Raw genomic sequence first — 23,204 nt, 5'->3', positions numbered from 1 at the left:
GTTTCAGACCAGTATGTAGGGGATCTAGTTTCAGACCAATATGTAGATGATCTAGTTTCAGACCAGTATGTAGGGGATCTAGTTTCAGACCAGTATGTAGGGGATCTAGTTTCAGACCAGTATGTAGGGGGATCTAGTTTCAGACCAGTATGTAGGGGATCTAGTTTCAGACCAGTATGTAGGGGATCTAGTTTCAGACCAGTATGTAGGGGGATCTAGTTTCAGACCAGTATGTAGGGGATCTAGTTTCAGACCAGTATGTAGGGGATCTAGTTTCAGACCAGTATGTAGGGGTATCTAGTTTCAGACCAGTATGTAGGGGGATATAGTTTCAGACCAGTATGTAGGGGGATCTAGTTTCAGACCAGTATGTAGGGGGATCTAGATTCAGACCAGTATGTAGGGGATCTAGTTTCAGACCAGTATGTAGGGGATCTAGTTTAATGCGTTTCTGGTACGGCTGCTACTTTAGGTTACACCCTCCCTTTCGTTTCCCCAAGACGTATTCTGCCCTCTACATGTACATCGCCATCAGAAAGTCTTCACACCCGTAGACTTTTCCCACATTTTGTTGTGTTATAGCCTGAATTTAAAAATGGATTAAATTGAGATTTTGTGTCACTGGCCTAAACACAATACCCCATAATGTCAAAGTGGAATTATGCTTTTAGAAATTGTACAAATTAATTCTAAATGAAAAGTTGAAATGTTTTATGTTAAGATATTATTTAAAAAAAATAATTAACTAGGCAAGTCTGTTAAGAAAAAATTATTATTTACAAGGACATCCTACAGGGGAACAGTGGGTTAACTATCTTGTTCAGGGGAAGAAAGACAGATTTTTACCTTGTCAGCTCAGGGATTCGATCCAGCAACCTTTCGGTTACTGGCCCAACGCTCTAACCACTAGGCTACCTGCCGCCCCAAAATGTGGCAAGCCTAAATACATTCAGGAGTAAAAAGAAATATGCTTAAGTCACATAATAAATTGCATGGACTCTCTGTGTTCAATAATAGTGTTTAACATGATTTTTGTAATGACTACCTCATCTCTGTACCACACACATACAATTATCTGTAAGGTCCCTCAGTCAAGCAGTGAATTTCAAACACAGATTCAACCACAAAGACCAGGGAGGTTTTCCAATGCCTCGCAAAGGGCACCAATTGGTAGATGGGTACACTTTGGATGGTGTATCAATACACCCAGTCACTACAAAGATGCAGGTGTCCTTCCTAACTTAGTTGTCGGAGAGGAAGGAAACCGCTCAGGGATTTCACCATGAGGCCAATGGGGACTTTAAAACAGTTACAGAGTTTAATGGCTGTGATACAAGAACATTTAGGATGAATAAACAGCAATGTAGTTACGCCACAATACTAACCTAATTGACAGAGTGAAAAGGGAGACTGTACAGAATTAAAATATTCCAAAACATGCATCCTGTTTGCAACAAGGTACTTAAGTAATACTGCAAAAAATGTGGCAAAGCAATTAACTGTTTGTCCTGAATACAAAGTGTTATGTTTTGTGTTAAATCCACTAGAACACATCACTGAGTACTACTCTCCATATTTCCAAGTATAGTGGTGGCTACATCATGTTATGGGTATGCTTGGTATTGTTAAGGACTGAGGAGTTTTTCAGGATAAAAAATAAATGTAATGGAGCTAAGCACAGGCAAAATCCTAGAAGAAAACATGGTTCAGTCTGCTTTCCACCAGACACTGGGAGATGAATTCACCTTTCAGGAGGACAATAACCTAAAACACAAGGCCATATCTACACTGGAGTCGCTTACCAAGAAGACAGCGGATGTTCCTGAGTGGCCTAGTTACATTTTGGACTTAACTTGGCTTGAAAATCTATGGCAAGACTTGAAAATGGCTGTCTAGCAATGATCAACAACCAACTTGACAGAGCTTGAAGAATTTGTGCAAATATTGTACAATCCAGGTGTGCAAAGTTCTTAGAGACTTACACAGAAAGACTTACAGCTATAATCGATGCCAAAGGTGATTCAAACATTTATTGACTGTGTGAATACTTATGTAAATTAGATATTTCTGTATTTCATTTTTAATACATTTGCTAAAATTACTTGAGAGTACTTGAGACATATTTAGCCTTTTCCAATGACACAATCCAATCTGACATATCTGACATACACAAACGATTTATCATTGATAGTGTTCCCCCGGTAAATTCCAAATAGTGTACGGGTGAATGATGTGCATGAGCTGGTTACAGCATCTCCATAAAGCTATAGGGAAAAACGTATCACAGTAGAAATCATTTTGACGTGTAAACGCCTGCAAGTGAGATACAGAGTGTGGATGTTGTTGAGTTAGCTAGTGGGATAGTGGACTCTGAGGGTGTGTTCAGTCAGCTCTGGGATAGTGGGCTCTAAGGGTGTGTTCAGTCAGCTCTGGGATAGTGGGCTCTGAGGGTGTGTTCAGTCAGCTCTGGGATAGTGGGCTCTGAGGGTGTGTTCAGTCAGCTCTGGGATAGTGGGCTCTGAGGGTGTGTTCAGTCAGCTCTGGGATAGTGGGCTCTGAGGGTGTGTTCAGTCAGCTCTGGGATAGAGGGCTCTGAGGGTGTGTTCAGTCAGCTCTGGGATAGTGGGCTCTGAGGGTGTGTTCAGTCAGCTCTGGGATAGTGGGCTCTGAGGGTGTGTTCAGTCAGCTCTGGGATAGTGGGCTCTGAGGGTGTGTTCAGTCAGCTCTGGGATAGTGGGCTCTGAGGGTGTGTTCAGTCAGCTCTGGGACAGTGGGCTCTGAGGGTGTGTTCAGTCAGCTCTGGGCTAGTGGGCTCTGAGGGTGTGTTCAGTCAGCTCTGGGATAGTGGGCTCTGAGGGTGTGTTCAGTCAGCTCTGGGACAGTGGGCTCTGAGGGTGTGTTCAGTCAGCTCTGGGATAGTGGGCTCTGAGGGTGTGTTCAGTCAGCTCTGGGACAGTGGGCTCTGAGGGTGTGTTCAGTCAGCTCTGGGACAGTGGGCTCTGAGGGTGTGTTCAGTCAGCTCTGGGACAGTGGGCTCTGACGGTGTGTTACTGTATGTTTTGGTGCTGACTGCGGCACCATATTGATAACGTACCACTCCACTGTGTTCCACCACAATCACCAGCTTCACTCTTTCTGTTCCCACATAATTAGCATCATTAAAACATTCCTTCACACCCAGATCCCCTCTCTCCATCCCCTCACACTCTGGTGCACCTTACATTACCAGACAAACATGTTCTTATCTCTTTTATTTCATCACAATGTTTTTGTTGTGTGTTGTGGAATCCCTGTTTAATTTTGTGCGCTTGTTCCAATTCGTTACCGTTTACATTAACTCCTGTGTTCATAGTTCAGATGGGGTTGTTTTCAGTTCTCTTTTATTTCCCTTGTCGACTCACAAAACCACTCTCTCGCTCCACTCGTCTACCAGCAGGCTTCCTCTTTCAGTTCTTTGTTCTTCCTCACCTCTTCTCTGTGTTTATTCTGCCACACGGAAAACAACAACAACAATATTTACATTTAGGAATCTATTAGCATTAATTACGGTAAAATGAAGACATAAACAGAATAAAACAAAATCTCCTGAGGTTCTCAAGGGAGGTACTCAACATGGGAATGACCAGATAAAAACTTAGACAAGCTAGAAACCAAAATGTGTTTAGTGTCTGTATAATATGAGGTTTGAGATTTTAGACAGGAGGAATATACAGTAGATGAGAGTTTGTGGTGATGCAATTTTTTTTGAGAGTTAGAATAGATTAACTAAAGGGAGAGAGACACTAGAGTGACTAGGAGAGAGAGACACTCGAGAGAGACAATGAGAGACTAGGAGAGAGAGACACTAGAGAGACTAGGAGAGAGAGACACTAGAGAGAGACAATGAGAGACTAGGAGAGAGAGACACTAGAGGGACTAGGAGAGAGAGACACTAGAGAGAGACATAGAGCGACTAGGAGAGAGAGACACTAGAGAGAGACAATGAGAGACTAGGAGAGAGAGACACTAGAGAGACTAGGAGAGAGAGACACTAGAGAGAGACAATGAGAGACTAGGAGAGAGAGACACTAGAGAGACTAGGAGAGAGAGACACTAGAGAGACATAGAGCGACTAGGAGAGAGAGACACTAGAGAGAGACATAGAGAGACTAGGAGAGAGAGTGACTAGAGAGAGAGACACTAGAGAGACTAGGAGAGAGAGACACTAGAGAGAGACATAGAGAGACTAGGAGAGAGAGACACTAGAGATAGACACTAGAGAGACTAGGAGAGAGAGACATAGAGAGAGACAATCAGAGACTTGGAGAGAGAGACACTAGAGAGAGCCATAGAGAGACTAGGAGAGAGAGACACTAGAGAGAGACACTAGAGAGACTAGGAGAGAGACATAGAGAGAGACACTAGAGAGACTAGGAGAGAGAGACACTAAAGAAAGACACTAGAGAGACTAGGAGAGAGAGACACTAGAGAGAGACACTAGAAAGACTAGGAGAGAGAGACACTAGAGAGACTAGGAGAGAGAGACACTAGAAAGAGACACCAGAGAGACTAGGAGAGAGAGACACTAGCGAGAGACATAGAGAGACTAGGAGAGAGAAACACTAGAGAGAGAAATAGAGAGACTAGGAGAGAGAGACACTAGAGAGACTAGGAGAGAGAGACACTTGAGAGAGACACTAGAGAGACTAGGAGAGAGAGACACTAGAGAGAGACACTAGAGAGACTAGGAGAGAGAGACACTAGAGAGAGACACTAGAGAGACTAGGAGAGAGAGACATAGAGAGACTAGGAGAGAGAGACACTAGAGAGACTAGGAGAGAGACATAGCGAGATTAGGAGAGAGCGACACTAGAGAGAGACATAGAGAGACTAGGAGAGAGAGACACTAGAGAGAGACATTGAGAGACTAGGAGAGAGAGACACTAGAGAGAGACACTAGAGAGAGACACTAGAGAGAGACATAGAGAGACTAGGAGAGAGAGACAGAGATAGAGACACTAGAGAGACACTAGAGAGAGACACTAGAGAGAGACACTAGAGAGACTAGGAGAGAGACACTAGAGAGACTAGGAGAGAGAGACACTAGAGAGAGGGAGAATAAAGAGAGAGGGAGACTAAAGAGAGAGAGGGAGACTAAAGAGGGAGGAGACTAAAGAGAGAGAGGGAGACTAAAGAGGGAGGAGACTAAAGAGAGAGAGGGAGACTAAAGAGGGAAAGAGGAAGAACAAAGAGAGAGGGAGACTTAAGACAGGGAAATTAAAGAGAGAGGGAGACTAAAGAGAGAGGGAGACTAAAGAGAGAGGGAGACTAAAGAGAGACGGAGACTAAAGAGAGAGGGAGATTGAAGAGAGACGGAGACTAAAGAGAGACGGAGACTAAAGAGAGAGTTAGGAGAAAGATATAGAGATATATAGAAATAGAGAGTGATAGAGACGGGAGGGAAAGAGAGAGAGAAAAACTCAAGAGAAAGAAAGGAGGTAAACTTTACTTCTCCAAGAGAAGAGACTATAGAGAGAGACAGAGAGCATGAATAAAGGGAAAGAGAAAGAAACTCGAGAGAAAGTATTACCTTCTCTTGCAGTCGTTCCAACATGGCCGCCAGCAGAGCCTCTCTGTTCTCCTTGTTGGCCTCCATCTTCTGCTCCAGCTTCTCCTTGGCGTTCTTGATGAAGTTGTTGTTCTCCTCTAAGGCCTTCTGAATCACCTCTCTCTCGTGCTCTCTCTTCTCTGCCAGGTGCTTCAGCAGCTCAGCCTCCTGGCACTAGAGGGCGGTGTGAGGAGTGTATCAGGAGCAGGATACAAACAGACATGGATTATGGTGAGTGTGTTTATGCGTAGTGAGTGTACGTGCATGATTATGTGTGTGTGTGTCTTCCCTGCCTCATCTTCCTCCTCATCTTCCTCTTCTCCTCTCCTCCTCCCTGTCTCCGCTCCTCCTCTCTGTCTTCTAGTGTGTCTCCTCTCCTCCTCCCTGTCTCATACTGTCTCCTTTCCTCCTCCCCGTCTCCTAGTCTCCTCGACCTCCTCCCTGTCTCCTACTGTCCCCTTTCCTCTTCCCTGTCTCCACTCCTCCTCCCTGTCTCATACTGTCTCCTCTACCTCCTCCCTGTCTCCTACTGTCTCCACTCCTCCTCCCTGTCTCCTAGTCTCCTCTCCTCCTCCCTGTCTCCTAGTCTCCTCTCCTCCTCTCTGTCTCCTAGTGTGTCTCCACTCCTCCTCCCTGTCTCCTACTGTCTCCTCTACCTCCTCCCTGTCTCCTACTGTCTCCACTCCTCCTCCCTGTCTCCTAGTCTCCTCTCCTCCTCCCTGTCTCCTAGTCTCCTCTCCTCCTCTCTGTCTCCTAGTGTGTCTCCACTCCTCCTCCCTGTCTCCTACTGTCTCCACTCCTCCTCCCTGTCTCCTACTGTCTCCTCTACCTCCTCCCTGTCTCCTACTGTCTCCTCCCCTCCTCCCTGTCTCCTACTGTCTCCTCTCTCTCCTCCCTGTCTCCTGGTGTCTCCTCTCCTCCTCTCCTCCTCTCCGTCTCCTAACGTTTCTTCCTCCCTGTCTCCTAGTGTCGGTTCTACTCCTCCCTGTCTCCTAGTGTCTCCTCTCCTCCTCCCTGTCTCCTAGTGTCTCCTCTCCTCCTCCCTGTCTCCTAGTGTCTCCTCTCCTCCTCCCTGTCTCCTAGTTTGTCTTCCTCCCTGTCTCCTACTGTCTCCTCTCCCCCCTGTCTCCTACTGTCTCCTTTCCTCTTCCCTGTCTCCTCTCCTCCTCCCTGTCTCCTACTGTCTCCTCTACCTCCTCCCTGTCTCCTAGTGTCTCCTTTCCTCCTCCCTGTCTCCTCTCCTCCTCTCTGTCTCCTAGTGTGTCTCCTCTCCTCCTCCCTGTCTCCTACTGCCTCCTCCCCTCCTCCATGTCTCCTAGTCTCCTCTCTCTCCTCCCTGTCTCCTAGTGTCTCCTCTCCTCCTCTCCGTCTCCTAGTGTCTCCTCTACTCCTCCCTGTCTCCTAGTGTCTCCTCCCCTCCTCCCTGTCTCCTAGTCTCCTCTCTCTCCTCCCTGTCTCCTAGTGTCTCCTCTCCTCCTCTCCTCTTCTCCGTCTCCTAGGGTCTCCTCTCCTCCTCCCTGTCTCCTAGTTTGTCTTCCTCCCTGTCTCCTAGTGTCTCCTCTCCTCCCCCCTGTCTCCTAGTCTCCTCTACTCCTCCCTGTCTCCTAGTGTCTCCTCTCCTCCTCCCCGTCTCCTAGTGTCTCTTCCTCCCTGTCTCCTAGTGTCTCCTCTATTCCTCCCTGTCTCCTAGTGTCTCCTCTCCTCCTCCCTGTCTCCTAGTGTCTCCTCTACTCCTCCCTGGCTCCTAGTGTCTCCTCTACTCCTCCCTGTCTCCTACTGTCTCCTCTCCTCCCCACTGTCTCCTTGTGTCTCATTTCCTCCTCCCTGTTTCCTAGTGTCTCTTCTCCCCCTCCCTGTCCTCCTCACCTTCCTCCTCTCCTCTGCAGCCTCTAGTTTCTTCTGGATCTCCTCCATGGAGAGTTCTCTGCGTTGGGGCATGGTAGTGTTGAGCTCTGGGACGCCATCAAATGACGGAGGCTTCAGGATGACCTCGAAGGCCTGGCCCGAAGAACGCTTGTTCAACTCTATCACCTCCACGTCCTTTATCACACACCAGCCCAGATCCACCGCATCTGCCAAAGCTAGTACCTTTTTCCTAACCTCTTCTGCATGTTTGTCCTGCCACACAGGAAAACAACAACAATAGTTACATTCAGGAATCTATTAGCATTAATTCGGTAAAACCCAGACAGAAAAACAGCATAAAACAAAAGCTCCTAAGGCACTCAATGAAGGTAGTCAACATGGAAATGATCTGACAGAAACAAAAATAATGTTAAGTGTCTGTATATGTCACGCCCTGGCCATAGAGAGGTTTATGTTCTCTATTTTGGTTAGGCCAGGGTGTGACTAGGGTGGGCATTCTATGTCCTTTTTCTATGTTTTTGTATTTCATTGTTTTGGCCTGGTATGGCTCTCAATCAGGGACAGCTGTACATCGTTGTCGCTGATTGGGAGCCATACTTAGGTAGCCTGTTTTCCTTTGGGTTTTGTGGGTGGTTAATTTCTGTTTAGTGTTGTTACCTGACAGAACTGTTTTGGCTGTCGTTCGTTTTTTTGTTTTGTTTAAAGTGTTCCATTAAAATATCATGATGAGCACTAACCACGCTGCGCCTTGGTCTCCTCTTTCAGACGGCTGTTACAGTATAACATTCATTAATTCAAATTTTTTGAAAATGTAAACATTCTAATTTAGAGAGCCTGGTAAGTGGAAGAGAGAGGGAGGTGAAAGAAAGAGCTTGAGTAGATAAATCAAAGTGAACGCCCCCTTTCTAATTTTCTCTATTTTTTTATTTTTTAATTTTCTTTATTTTTTTATTTCACCTTTTATTTAACCAGGTTAGGCCAGTTGAGAACAAGTTCTCATTTACAACTGCGACCTGGCCAAGATGAAGCAAAGCAGTGCGACAAAAACAACAACACAGAGTTACACATGGAATAAACAAACATACCGTCAATAATACAGTAGAAAAAGTCTATATACAGTGGGTGCAAATGAGGTAGGATAACGGAGGTAAGGCAATAAACAGGCCATAGTGGCAAAATAATTACAATATAGCAATTAAACACTGGAATGAAGATGAGAAGTGCAAGTAGAGATACTGGGATGCAAAGAAGCAAAATAAATAAAATAAATAACAGTATGGGGATGAGGTAGTTTGATGGGCTATTTACAGATGGGCTATGTACAGGTGCAGTGATCTGTGAGCTGCTTCGACAGCTGCTGCTTAAAGCTAGTGAGGGAGATATGAGTCTCCAGCTTCAGTGATTTTTGCAGTTCGTTCCAGTCATTGGCAGCAGAGAACTGGAAGGAAAGACGGCCAAAGGAGGAATTGGCTTTGGGGGTGACCAGTGATATATACCTGCTGGAGTGCGTGCTACGGGTGGGTGCTACTATGGTGACCAGTGAGCTGAGATAAGGTGGGGCTTTACCTAGCAAAGACTTATAAATGACCTGGCGCCAGTTGGTTTGGCGACGAATATGTAGCGAGGGCCATACAACGAGAGCATACTGGTCGCAGTGGTGGGTAGTTTATGGGGCTTTGGTGACAAAACGGATGGCACTGTGATAGACTGCATCCAATTTGCCGAGTAGAGTTTTGGAGTATTTTGCAAATGACATCGCCGAAGTCAAGGATCGGTAGGATAGTCAGTTTTACGAGGGTATGTTTGGCAGCATGAGTGAAGGATATTTTGTTGCGAAATAGGAACCCGATTCTAGATTTAATTTTGGATTGGAGATGCTTAATGTGAGTCTGGAAGGAGAGTTTACAGTCTAACCAGACACCTAGGTATTTGTAGTTGTCCACATATTCTAAGTCAGAACCGTCCAGAGTAGCGATGCTGGACGGGCGGGCAGGTGTGGACAGCGATCAGTTGAAGAGCATGCATTTAGTTTTATTTTCATTTAAGAGCAGTTGGAGGCCACGGAAGGAGTGTTGTATGGCATTGAAGCTCATCTGGAGGTTAGTTAACACAGTGTCCAAAGAAGGGCCAGAAGTATACAGAATGGTGTCGTCTGTGTAGAGGTGGATCAGAGAATCACCAGCAGCAAGAGCGACATCATTGATGTGTACAGAGAAAAGAGTCAGCCCGAGGATTGAACCCTGTGGCACCCCCAGAGAGACTGCCAGAGGTCCGGACAACAGGCCCTCCGATTTGACACACTGAACTCTGAGAAGTAGTTGGTGAACCAGGCGAGGCAGTCATTTGAGAAACCAAGGCTGTTGAGTTTGCCGATAAGAATGTGGTGATTGACAGGGTCGAAAGCTTTGGCCAGGTCGATGAATACAGCTGCACAGTATTGTCTCTTATCGATGGCGGTTATGATATCGTTTAGGACCTTGAGCGTGGCTGAGGTGCACCCATGACCAGCTCGGAAACCAGATTTCATAGCGGAGAAGGTACGGTGGGATTCGAAATGGTCGGTGATCTGTTTGTTATCTTGGCTTTCGAAGACCTTAGAAAGGCAGGATAGATATAGGTCTGTAACAGTTTTGGTCAAGAGTGTCTCCCCCTTTGAAGAGGGGGATGACCGCGGCAGCTTTCCAATCTTTGGGGGATCTCAGAAGATACGAAAGAGAGGTTGATCGGGCTAGTAATAGGGGTTGCAACAATTTCGGCAGATAATTTTAGAAAGAGAGGGTCCAGATTGTCTAGCCCGGCTGATTTGTAGGGGTCCAGATTTTGCAGCTCTTTCAGAACATCAGCTATCTGGATTTGGGTGAAGAAAAATGGGGGAGGCTTGGGCAAGTTGCTGTGGGTGGTGCAGGGCTGTTGACCGGGGTAGGGGTAGCCAGGTGGAAAGCATGGCCAGCCGTAGAAAAATGCTTATTGAAATTGTCAATTATCGCAGATTTATCGGTGGTGACAGTGTTTCCTAGCCTCAGTGCAGTGGGCAGCTGGGAGGAGGTGTTCTTATTCTCCATGGACTTTACAGTGTCCCAGAATGTTTTTGGAGTTTGTGCTAAAGGATGCAAATTTCTGTTTAAAAAAGCTAGCCTTTGCTTTCCTAACTGCCTATGTATATTGGTTCCTAACTTCTCTGAAAAGTTGCATATCGCGGGGGCTATTCGATGCTAATGCAGTACGCCACAGGATGTTTTTGTGCTGGTCAAGGGCAGTCAGGTCTGGAGTGAACCAAGGGCTATATCTGTTCCTGGTTCTACATTTTTTGAATGGGGCATGCTCATTTAAGATGGTGAGGAAAGCACTTTTAAAGAACAACCAGGCATCCTCTACTGACAGAATTAGGTCAATATCCTTCCAGGATACCCGGGCCAGGTCGATTAGAAAGGCCTGCTTGCTGAAGTGTTTTAGGGAGCGTTTGACAGTGACGAGGGGTGGTCGTTTGACCGCCCACCCATTACGGACGCAGGCAATGATCGCTGAGATCCTGGTTGAAGACGGCAGAGTTGTATTTGAAGGGCAGATTGGTTAGGATGATATCTATGAGGGTGTCCGTGTTTACGGATTTGGGGTTGTACCTGGTAGGTTCATTGATAATTTGTGTGAGATTGAGGGCATCAAGCATAGATTGTAGGATGGCCAGGGTGTTAAGCATTTCCCAGTTTAGGTCACCTAGTAGCACGAGCTCTGAAGATATATGGGGGGGGGGCAATCAATTCACATATGGTGTCCAGGGCACAGCTGGGGGCAGAAGGTGGTCTATAGCAAGCGACAACGGTGAGAGACATGTTTCTGGAAAGGTGGATTTTTAAAAGTAGAAGCTCAAATTGTTCGGGCACAGACCTGGATAGTAAGACAGAACTCTGCAGGCTATCTCTGCAGTAGATTGCAACTCCGCCCCCTTTGGCAGTTCTATCTTGTAGGAAAATGTTACAGTTAGGGATGGAAATTTCAGTGTTTGTGGTGGTCTTCCTAAGCCAGGATTCAGACACGGCTAGGACATCCGGGTTGGCAGAGTGTGCTAAGGCAGTGAATAAAACAAAGTTAGGGAGGAGGCTTCTAATGTTAACATGCATGAATCCATGTCTTTTACAGTTACAGAAGTCAACAAATGAGAGCGCCTGGGGGAATGGGAGTGATGCTAGGGGCTGCAGGGCCTGGATTAACCTCCACATCACCAGAGGAACAGAGGAGGAGTAGGGTAAGGGTACGGCTAAAGGCTATAAGAACTGGTTGTCTAGTGTGTTCGTAACAGAGAGTAAAAGGAGCAGGTTTCTAGGCACGGTAGAATAGATTCAAGGCATAATGTACAGACAAAGGTATGGTAGGATGTGAATACAGTGGAGGTAAACCTATGCACTGAATGACGATGAGAGAGATATTGTTATTTGTAAACTCAGGTTCCCTTTATCTAATATTAGGTTTTGGTTGAAGATCTGATAACATTCAGCAAAAATAGAGAAAATCAGAAAGGGGGCAAATACTTTTTCAAGGCACTGTATATAAAATAGAGGGAGAGAGACTAGAGAGAGAGAGTGAAAGACAAAGGCTAGAGAGGGACTAGAGAGAGAGAGAGAGACTAGAGAGGGACTAGAGAGAGAGAGAATAGAGATGGACTAAAGAAAGAAAGAGAGAGACTAGAGAGGGATGAGAGAGAGAGAGAATAGAGATGGACTAGAGAGAGACTTGAAAGAGACTAGAGTGAAACTAGAGACAGATAGAGACTAGAGAGAGAGAGAAAGAGCGAGAGAGAGACTAGAGAGAGAAACTCAAGAGAAATAAATAAGGAGAGAAGCTAAACATTAACTTCTTCTTCTGAGACAGACAGACAGACAGACAGACAGACAGGCAGACAGGCAGACAGACAGACAGACAGAATAGAGAGAATAGAGAGAAAGAGCGTGAGCGTGGCTAAACATCACCTTCTCCTGCAGTCGTTCCAACATGGCCGCCAGCAGAGCCTCTCTGTTCTCCTTGTTGGCCTCCATCTTCTGCTCCAGCTTCTCCTTGGCGTTCTTGATGAAGTTGTTGTTCTCCTCTAAGGCCTTCTGAATCACCTCTCTCTCGTGCTCTCTCTTCTCTGCCAGGTGCTTCAGCAGCTCAGCCTCCTGGCACTAGAGGGCGGTGTGAGGAGTGGTATCAGGATACAGACAGGTGTGTGTTTGTGCCATAGAGATACTTAGAGGATGCAACATCTGTCCCATTATGGTGCCTGAGAGCGTGGGGCAGTGTCATTGAGGGCCATCTCCATTTTGAAGTAGTCAATGTTCTTCTTCTACTTGTTCTATGAATTGGTAAATAAACAGAACCTTCCTTAATCAATAGGAAGTCCCACTTCAAATTGGTGAAAGTCCTCAATGGCACTGCACATGCTAAAAACGGGCTTTTGAGAGTTCTCTATCGCTATGGTTGTCGCGTGTATGTATCTCTCCTCCTCGCTGTCCTCCTCACCTTCCTCCTCTCTTCTGCAGCCTCTAATTTCTTCTGGATCTCCTCCATGGAGAGTTCTCTGCGTTGGGGCATGGTAGCGTTGAGCTCTGGGACGCCATCAAATGACGGAGGCTTCAGGATGACCTCGAAGGCCTGGCCCGAAGAACGCTTGTTCAACTCTATCACCTCCACGTCCTTTATCACACACCAGCCCAGATCCACCGCATCTGGGAATGGGATAGGAGGTATGTGCTTTAAAACACAACCTTTAGACAACTAGCTAGCTCACACGTTTTCTACATATTCTGCAAATGTATTTCTTTCTTCAATGCTGTCTTTTCTTTTTCGTTTCTAACTTATGAATGAACTTTATGAATGTGTTGTTTTACCTTCTGCTTTGTATGTGGGCTTACAGTCGATGGTCTGAGGGTTGAAGCAGGAGCAGAAGAGAGACACCAGGGGGAGCTCTTTCACCTTCTCTCTGTACGCTGCAGGGGAAACACACCTATAGTTATATATACAGTGCCTTCATCTCCTCTCTGATCACATATATATATACTCAGTACCTTAGGAAAGTATTCAGACCCCTTTACTTTTTCCACATTTTGTTACGTTACATACAGCCTTATTCTAAAATTGATTACATCGTTTTTTTCCCCAACACATCAATCTACACACAATACCCCATAATGACAAAGGAAAATAAATGTTTTTTAGAAATTTTACAAATGTATTAAAAATAAAATGCAGAAATATCACATTTTACATAAGTATTCAGACCCTTTACTCAGCACTTTGTTGAAGCACCTTTGGCAGCGATTACAGCCTTGAGTCTTCTTGTGTATGACGCTACAAGCTTGGCACACCTGTATTTGGGGTCTTTCTCCCATTCTTCTCTGCAGATCCTCTCAAGCTCTGTCAGGTTGGATGGGGAGCGTCACAGCACAGCTATTTTCAGGTCTCTCCAGAGATGTTAGATCGGGTTCAAGTCCGGGCTCTGGCTGGGCCACTCAATGACATTCAGAGACTTGTCCCGAAGCCACTCCTGCATTGTCTTGGCTGTGTGCTTAGGGTCGGTGTCCTGTTGGAAGGTCAACCTTTGCCCCAGTCTGGACCAGGTTTTCACCAAGGATCTCTCTGTACTTTGCTTAGTTCATCTTTCCCTCGATCCTGATTAGTCTCCCAGCCCCTGCAGCTGATAAACATCCCCACAGCATGATGCTGCCACCACCATGCTTCACCAAAGGGATGGTTCCAGGTTTCCTCCAGATGTGACGCTTGGCATTCACGCCAAATAGTTCAATCTTTGTTTCATCAGACCAGACAATCTTGTTTCTTATGGTCTGAGAGTCCTTTAGGTGCCTTTTGGCAAACTCCAAGCCTTTACAGAGGAGTGGCTTCCATCTGGCCGCTCTACCTTAAAGGCCTGATTGGTGGAGTGTAGCAGAGATGGTTGTCCTTCTGGAAGGTTCTCCCATCTCCACAGAGGAACACTGGAGCTCTGTCAGAGTGACCATCAGGTTCTTGGTCACCCCCCTGACCAAGGCCCTTCTCCCCTGATTGCTCAGTTTGGCCGGGTGGACAGCTTTAGGAAGTCTTGGTGCTTTTGGGAGTATTGGTGGTTCCAAACTTCCAAACTCCAAACTTCCATTTAAGAATGATGGAGACTCTGTGTTATTGGGGACCTTTAATGCTGCAGACTTTTTTTGGTACCCTTCGAGTTCTGTGACTCGACACAATCCTGTCTCTTTCTTTGATCTCATGGCTTGGTTTTTGCTCTAACATGCACTGTGGGACCTTATATAGACTGGTGTGTGCCTTTCCAAATCATGTCCAATCAATAGAATTTACCATAGGTGGACTCCAATCAAGTTGTAGAAACATCTCAAGGATGATCAATGGAAACAGGATGCACCTGAGCTCAATTTTGAGTCTCATAGTAAAGGGTCTGAATACTTGTGTAAATAAGTTTATATAAAAAAAAAAAAACTGTTTCACTTTGTCATTATGGGGTATTGTGTGCAGATTGTTGAGGAAATTGTTTTATTTAATCAATTTTAGAATAAGGCTCTAACGTAACAAAATGTGGAAAAAGTCAAGGGGTCTGAATTTGAGATTTTTGGTTTCCGACTGCTGTGTCTTTGTGAGACGCAGAGTAGGTGAACGGATGATCTCCGCATGTGTGGTTCCCACCGTGAAGCATGGAGGAGGAGGTGTGATGTGTGGGGGTGCTTTGCTGGTGACACTGTCAGTGATTTATTTACAATTCAAGGCACATTTAACCAGCATGGCTACCACAGCATTCTGCAGCAATACGCCATCCCATCTGGTTTGCGCTTACTGAGACTATAATTTATTTTTCAATAGGACAATGACCCAAAACACACCTCCAGGCTGTGTAAGGGCTATTTGACCAAGAAGGAGAGTGATGGAGTGCTGCCTCAGATGACCTGGTCTCCACAATCACCCGACCTCAACCTAATTGAGATGGTTTGGGATGAGTTTGACTTCAGAGTGAAGGAAAAGCAGCCAACAAGTGCTCAGCATATGTGGGAATTCCTTCACGACTGTTGGAAAAGCATTCCTCATGAAGCTGGTTGAGAGAACGCCAAGAGTGTGCAAAACTGTTATAAGGGAAATGTTGGCTACTTTGAAGAATCTCAAATTTAAAATATATTTTGATTTGTGTGACACTTTTTTGCCAACTACATGATTTCATATGTGTTTTTTTATAGTGTTGTTATCTTCACTATTATTCTACAATGTAGAAAATTGTAAAAAGAAAAGAAAAGCCCTTGAATGAGTAGGTGTGTCCAAACTTTTGACTGGTACTGTTAAAATATATAGTTATATACACCTATAGTTCATCATAAAGAATAGACACAGACACATAATCATTCATCCTCACTAGTCTCTTGTGACAGTTAATATTTAAATGTGAAAATCAAGGCCAAGTCAAATAGCACACACACACGTGAGATTTGGTTCTGCGTGCCAAGATTCCATCATCACTAATCACTATCGTTATGAAAGATCAGTTAGGGTACATATTTATTCATTTAAATTCATGTTTGTACATTTTTTTAATTCAGGAAAACAGTGATTTTTCTCCCCCAACAGATAAAAAGTTAGGTCAGTCGAGGAAAGGACCAAAACCCACATTGGCTTGTTGAGGGAATCTCCTTCTAACCAACCTCTGCTGTAGTTAGCCTAACCTAACCTAGGCCACTGTACAATACTTCTGCTGTAGTCCCGTGTGGCTCAGTTGGTAGAGCATGGTGTTTGCAACGCCAGGGTTGTGGGTTTGATTCCCATGGGGGACCAGTACGGAGAAAAACATTTATGAAATGTATGCATTCACTACTGTAAGTCACTCTGGATAAGAGCTTCTGCTAAATGACTAAAATGTAGTTAGCCTACAATGCCATGTAAAAGTATTCATCCCCCTTGGTGTTTTTCCTATTTTGTTGCATTACAACCTGTAATTTAAATTGATTTTTATTTGGATTTCATGTAATGGACATAAACAAAATAGTCAAAATTGTTGAAGTGAAATGGAAAAAAAGAACTTGTTTCAAAAAATGTACTAAAAAATAGAAAACGGAAAAGTGGTGTGTTTATATGTATTCACCCCCTTTGCTATGAAGCCCCTAAATAAGATCTGGTGCAACCAATTGCCTTCAGAAGTCACATAATTAGTTAAATAAAGTCCAACTGTGTGCAATCTAAGTGTCACATGATCTGTCACATGATCTCAGTATATATATACACCTGTTCTGAAGGTCCCTAGAGTCTGCAACACCACTAAGCAAGGGGCACCACCAAGCAAGCAGCACTATGAAGACCAAGGAGCTCTCCAAACAGCTCAGGGATAAAGTTGTGGAGAAGTACAGATCAGGGTTGGGTTATAAAAAAATATCAAAAACTTTGAACATCCCACAGAGCACCATTAAATCCATTATTAGAAAATGGAAAGAATATGGCACCACAACAAACCAGCCAAGAGAGTGCTGCCCATCAAAACTCATGGACCAAGCAAGGAGGGCATTAATCAGAGAGGCAACAAAGAGACCAAAGATAACCCTGAAGGAGCTGCAAAGCTCCACAGCAGAGATTGGAGTATCTGTCCATAGGGCCATTTTAAGCCGTACACTCCACAGAGCTGGGCTTTATGGATGAGTGGCCAAAAAAAGTCATTGCTTAAAGAAAAAAGAAAGCAAACACGTTTGGTGTTCGCCAAACGGCATGTGGGAGACTCCCCAAACATATGGAAGAAGGTACTCTGGTCAGATGAGACTAAAATGTAGCTTTTTGGCCATCAAGGAAATCTCTATGTCTGGCGCAAACCCAACACCTCTTATTACTCCGAGAAAACCATCCCCACAGTGAAGCCTGGGGGTGGCAGCATCATGCTGTGGGGATGTTTTTCATCGGCAGGGACTGGGAAACTGGTCAGAATTGAAGGAGTGATGATGGCGATAAATACAGGGAAATTCTTGAGGGAAACCTATTTCAGTCTTCCTGAGATTTGAGACTGGGACGGAGGTTCACCTTCCAGCAGGACAATGACCCTAAGCATACTTCTAAAGCAACACTTGAGTGGTTTAAGGGGAAACAATTAAATGTCTTGGAATGGTGAATAGGTGAATAGTTATGCACGCTCAAGTTTTCAGTTTTTTTGTCTTATTTCTTGTTTGTTTCACAATAAAACATATTTTGCATCCCCCCCAATTATTTAAAATTTTAATTCCAGGTTGTAAGGCAACAAAATAGGAAAATGCCAAGGGGGATGAATACTTTTGCAAGCCACTGTAGTCCACTGTACAGTACAGTGTGTCTCTGACAGTGTAAACCTAGCCAACACCCAAACTACGGCCCCTGGCTATCAACCCAGCCTACCCCAAAAATATACAAAGCATCATCCCCAACTCTTTAGTTTACAGTTGAATAATACACCTCCCAAACATGGTTTAACACAGTAGCTACAGTACATGCAGTGCCATGGTTCATTACCTATATTGGTGGTATTATGAAAGGCCTTATTTATTGTTTACAGAAAATGGCATACATTATGTTGGAGTTATGTTTCCAGTGTAGGACCTCTGTTGGAGGTACACAACGAGTATAATAGGTATAGGGCAATGTTATTTTACATTAAATAAGTATACATACTTACGTTTTGTTGTGTTTTAATGATGTCTCCTGTTATATACAGCATTAATGGAGTTTGTTGGAGGTACATTTGGGCTTTTCATGACGGCGATAAGTGGAGATAAGTGCTTACCTGCTAGGGTCATGATTCCACTGTGTTGAGCTCAGGTCAATTCTGGTCAATGCTGTTCCTGTAGATAAAGAGGGCTTCAATGAGATTTTACTTTAAAATAATCTTGAGTTAACATATCACCCAGGGTCACGCTATGTTCAAGAGACTGGTGCTTGAAGTCTTAATGAGAAAATAGAACAATCTGTGAATGGTAATAAAGAAGTGTTAGTTTTGAAGAGAGGGTATCTGATAATCCTGATGTTTGTGATGTAAGTCGTACAGGTTAACCTTACTGCCACGCACTATAACCTGTACCAGCGTGACTGTGTGTTTGTGTGTGGGTGTATGCACGCGTTTAGTGATAAATCATAGTGATAAATCACAGTCGTGACACGTGGAGGAAAACGGCAGAGTGAATTCAGATGAGAGAGAGAGAGAGAGAGAGAGGGCAAGAGATGGAAAAAGAGAGAGAAAAAGAAAAAGAGAGACCGAGAGAGGTGGAGAGGGAGAGGGAAGGAGGGATGGCAGCCCTTCTCCCTCTAGATCTCTCCACCAGCTGCTCTCTCTGTCTCCACCCTTCCTCAGATGGGCTCCTCAACACTGAATTAATGCAAAATATTGCCAAAATCTATTCTTACATGACTTTCTCCTTCAGGGGCCTAACACTACCACCAACTGGGCACACACCACGTCATTTCAATGAAATTGCGTTGAAACCAACCTGGAATAGACGTTGAATTGACGTCTGTGCCCAGTGGGTAGTTTCTTCTTCAGGCTCCTAATACTACTCATTTTAGGACCAGTTCTTGGATCGAAAAGGGTTAAACCATCCTGTTTTAGTCAGACTAACTCCTAACTCCAAGTCCTCCTGACTAATCCTCAGTCAGACTAACTCCTAACACCAAGTCCTCCTGACTAATCCTTAGTCAGACTAACTCCTAACTCCAAGTCCTCCTGACTAATCCTTAGTCAGACTAACTCCTAACTCCAAGTCCTCCTGACTAATCCTTAGTCAGACTAACTCCTAACACCAAGTCCTCCTGACTAATCCTTAGTCAGGCTAACTCCTAACTCCAAGTCCTCCTGACTAATCCTTAGTCAGACTAACTCCTAACACCAAGTCCTCCTGACTAACTCCTAACTCCAAGTCCTCCTGACTAATCCTTAGTCAGACTAACTCCTAACTCCAAGTCCTCCTGACTAATCCTTAGTCAGACTAACTCCTAACTCCAAGTCCTCCTGACTAATCCTTAGTCAGACTAACTCCTAACTCCAAGTCCTCCTGACTAATCCTTAGTCAGACTAACTCCTAACTCCAAGTCCTCCTGACTAATCCTTAGTCAGGCTAACTCCTAACTCCAAGTCCTCCTGACTAATCCTTAGTCAGACTAACTCCTAACACCAAGTCCTCCTGACTAACTCCTAACTCCAAGTCCTCCTGACTAATCCTTAGTCAGACTAACTCCTAACTCCAAGTCCTCCTGACTAATCCTTAGTCAGACTAACTCCTAACACCAAGTCCACCTGACTAATCCTTAGTCAGACTAACTCCTAACTCCAAGTCCTCCTGACTAATCCTTAGTCAGACTAAGTCCTAACTCCAAGTCCTCCTGACTAATCCTTAGTCAGACTAACTCCTAACTCCAAGTCCCCCTGACTAATCCTTAGTCAGACTAACTCCAAGTCCTCCTGACTAATCCTTAGTCAGACTAACTCCTAACTCCAAGTCCTCCTGACTTCAATTTCAGGAAGGCTATTTTGATGTTGTAATGTAAGCACGAGGCGTTGATAATGAAGGGGCCTTGCTTTTTTAGTGAGTTTGAATGAGAAAGACACAGAGGAGAACCAAACACAGCCCTCGAGCGCAGACCCCTTCCAATACAACTGTTGGGTTTTCAAATCTAAACAACGCGATGTCTCAACCCACCAGGAAATAAAAAATATTTAAAAAAACGTTTTGGAGAACCAATTACAAATGTAGACATAAAGGACAGAGAAGCCGACCCCTGACATAATGTAGGACGCCTTTAAGGTGTACATTAGGAGAAAGAAAATTTCACACTCTGCAAAAATGTAATCTGAGTTAGAAATTAAAATGAAATAAAAATAAATCACTACCTTAGAAAAAGGACATAACAAATCTTTACAAGGTAAATAAGAAAATACAATTTCTGAAAATAAGCAGGAATACAATATTTTAAAAGCATACTACTTAATGGCAAACTAACCTGGTAAATATCTCGCAGCTCTCACGAAATGAATACACGCTAAACCAGCTATAATTTAAAAGACAAAGATACAAATGCGGTAATTAGAAACAACAATGTAATTAATGACGATTTTATAAGCTTCTATGAAAATGTCCAGCGCATTTGGAAAGTATTCAGACCCCTTCCCTTTTCCCACATTTTGTTACGTTACAGCCTTATTCTAAAATGGATTAAATAAAATCAAAATCTTCATCAATCTACACACAATACCCCATATTCCCAAAGTGAAAACTGTTTTTTAGAAAAGTTTGCAAATGTATTAAAATTAAAAACAGAAATACTTTATTTACATAAGTATTCAAACCCTTTGCTATGAGACTTGAAATTGAGCTCAGGTGCATCCTGTTTCCATTGATCATCCTTGAGATGTTTCTACAACTTCATTGGAGTCCATGAGTGGGAAATTCAATCGATTGGACATGATTTGGAAAGGCACACCTGTCTATATAAGGTCCCACAGTTAGAGCAAAAACTAAGCCATGAGGTTGAAGGAATTGTCTGTAGACCTCCGAGACAGGATTGTGTCGAGGCACGGATCTGGGGAAGGATTCCAAAAGATTTCTGCAGCATTAAAGGTCTGCAAGAACACAGTGTCATCCATCATTCTTAAATGGAATAAGTTTGGAAGCACCAAGACTCTTCCTAGAGCTGGCCGCCCGGCCAAACTGAGCAATCTGAGGAGAAGGGTCTGGGAGGTGACCATGATCCCGATGGTCACTCTGACAGAGCTCCATAGTTCCTCTGTGGAGATGGGAGAACCTTCCAGAAGGACAACCATCTCTGCAGCACTCCACCAATCAGGCCTTTATGGTAGAGTGGCCAGACGGAAGCACCTGAAAGCCTGCTTGGAGTTTGCCAAAAGGCACCTAAAGGACTCTCAGACCATGAGAAATAAGATTCTTTGGTATGATGAAACCAAGTTTGAACTCTTTGGCTTGAATGCCATGTCTGGAAGAAACCTGGCACCAGAGCCCGGACTTGAACCCGATGAAACATCTCTGGAGAGACCTGAAAATAGCTGTGCAGTAACGCTCCCCATCCAACCTGACAGAGCTTGAGAGGATCTGCAGAGAAGAATGGGTGAAAGTCCCCAAATACAGTTGTTCAAGCTTGTAGCATCATACCCAAGAAGACTCAATGCTGTAATCACTGCCAAAGGTGCTTCAACAAAGTACTGAGTAAAGGGTCTGAATTCTTATGTAAATGTGAAATGTCTCTTTGTTTTTATTTATTTGGAAACATTTCTAAAAACCTCTTTTGCTTTGTCATTATGGAGTATTGTGTGTAGGTTGATAAGCGAAAAAAAACCCAACAATTTAATCCATTTTAGAATAAGGCTGGAACTTAACAAAATGTGGAATAATGTAATGCTTTCCGAAGGTATAAATGAGAATTAAAAGTTGGACAGATTCTATAGCCTTCTTAGACATAACAACCCTGAAGCAATTATCAACAGACAAAAAAATAAACACTGAAAACAGAGATCACCCAAAAATAAATATTAGATACAGTTAAAACATTTGCGATTTTACAGAAATGACAACACATGTCACTCAATTGGCTGCTGATTATAGACCCATAAGTTTAATAAATTGTGACAATAAAATAATAAAATAATGACAAAGCTTATAAGCAATAAAATGCCAGACGTCTTACCAGACTTGATACATGTCAATCAAACTGGATTTTTAAAAAATAGACATTTAAAAACAAATACAAGAACATGTTTCAGTTTAATACAATATGCAAAAAAACAAGATATACATTTATCAATAATGGCTGTTGATGCCGAAATGGCCTTCGACCATCTTGAATAGCCTTTTCTATTCAAAACTTTGGAAGCTTTCAACTTTCCAGCTGAAATAATACATTTAATAAAAATATTATATAATTCAAAAAAATATACACAAATAACACGTTATCTGATGAAATTGCTTTAGAAAGGGGCACAAGACAGGGATGTCCCGTCTCCCCCCTGTTGTTTGCACTGGCAATTGAACCGCTTGCAGAAAGAAATAGACAGGACCCAAACGTAACAGCTATCAGTATTGGCAAACATGAACTAAACATATTTGCAGACGATCTCATGATATACCTGACTAATATTAAAAACTTAAAGCCCCCTTTGCTAGGGGTGGGGGTGTGGCCAGGCACTAGGGATGGGGGTGTGGCCAGGAACGAGGGATGGGGGTGTCACAGCTCTCTCCACTGTGACTGTCCAGACCGCTGTGACTGTCCAGACCGCTGTGTCACAGCTCTCTCCACTGTGACATGATACTTCCAGAGACCAGTGGTGCCCTGCCCACGCTCAAGCACACACTCACGCCTGTCACCCGAGAGGCTGGTCAATACACACATTCTGCATGGTAAGCTGTTCACTTCTTGTTTGTCAATAAAGAAGACAGGAAAGTCTGCATTCTCTCCTCTGTCTGAGATCTTCTCTCCTGTCTGTCTGTCTGTCTGTCTGTCTGTCTGTCTGTCTGTCTGTCTGTCTGTCTGTCTGTCTGTCTGTCTGTCTGTCTGTCTGTCTTCCTCTGTCTGTCTGTCTGTCTTCCTCTCCTCTGTCTGTCTGTCTGTCTTCCTCTGTCTGTCTGTCTGTCTTCCTCTGTCTGTCTGTCTACCTCTCTCTGTCTGTCTGTCTTCCTCTGTCTGTCTGTCTGTCTTCCTCTGTCTGTCTGTCTTCCTCTCCTCTGTCTGCCTGTCTTCCTCTCCTCTGTCTGTCTGTCTTCCTCTCCTCTGTCTGTCT

At 44.1% G+C, this 23,204-nt stretch overlaps 1 protein-coding gene across 1 annotated transcript; it reads right to left on the bottom strand.

The window, feature by feature from the left end:
* Nucleotides 1-2,016: 2,016 nt before the first annotated feature.
* LOC115175143 (stathmin-4) lies at nucleotides 2,017-20,465 on the bottom strand. Its single transcript, XM_029734360.1, has 8 exons — nucleotides 20,417-20,465; nucleotides 18,210-18,267; nucleotides 13,315-13,413; nucleotides 12,947-13,152; nucleotides 12,418-12,609; nucleotides 7,454-7,705; nucleotides 5,570-5,761; nucleotides 2,017-3,486 (listed from the first exon to the last, which is right to left on the bottom strand). Exons 2-8 carry the CDS (start codon nucleotides 18,220-18,222, stop codon nucleotides 3,427-3,429), a joined length of 1,014 nt encoding a protein of 337 aa, XP_029590220.1. The 5' UTR covers nucleotides 18,223-18,267; nucleotides 20,417-20,465; the 3' UTR covers nucleotides 2,017-3,426.
* Nucleotides 20,466-23,204: the final 2,739 nt, after the last annotated feature.

The sequence above is a fragment of the Salmo trutta genome, chromosome 35, assembly GCF_901001165.1.
Source record: "Salmo trutta chromosome 35, fSalTru1.1, whole genome shotgun sequence".
NCBI lineage: Eukaryota > Metazoa > Chordata > Actinopteri > Salmoniformes > Salmonidae > Salmo > Salmo trutta.
The sequence above is the reverse complement of the archived record's forward strand: the minus strand, read 5'-3'. Positions and strand labels throughout refer to the sequence as shown.

What these genes read in the sequence shown, in the direction of transcription:
- LOC115175143 (XM_029734360.1), bottom strand. An exon ending in CTGCAGAAGAGAGGAGGAAG is followed by an intron (nt 12,610 to 12,946) that starts GTGAGGAGGACA and finishes ACCGCCCTCTAG; the next exon opens with TGCCAGGAGGCTGAGCTGCT. An exon ending in TGGAACGACTGCAAGAGAAG is followed by an intron (nt 3,487 to 5,569) that starts GTAATACTTTCT and finishes TCCGTGTGGCAG; the next exon opens with AATAAACACAGAGAAGAGGT.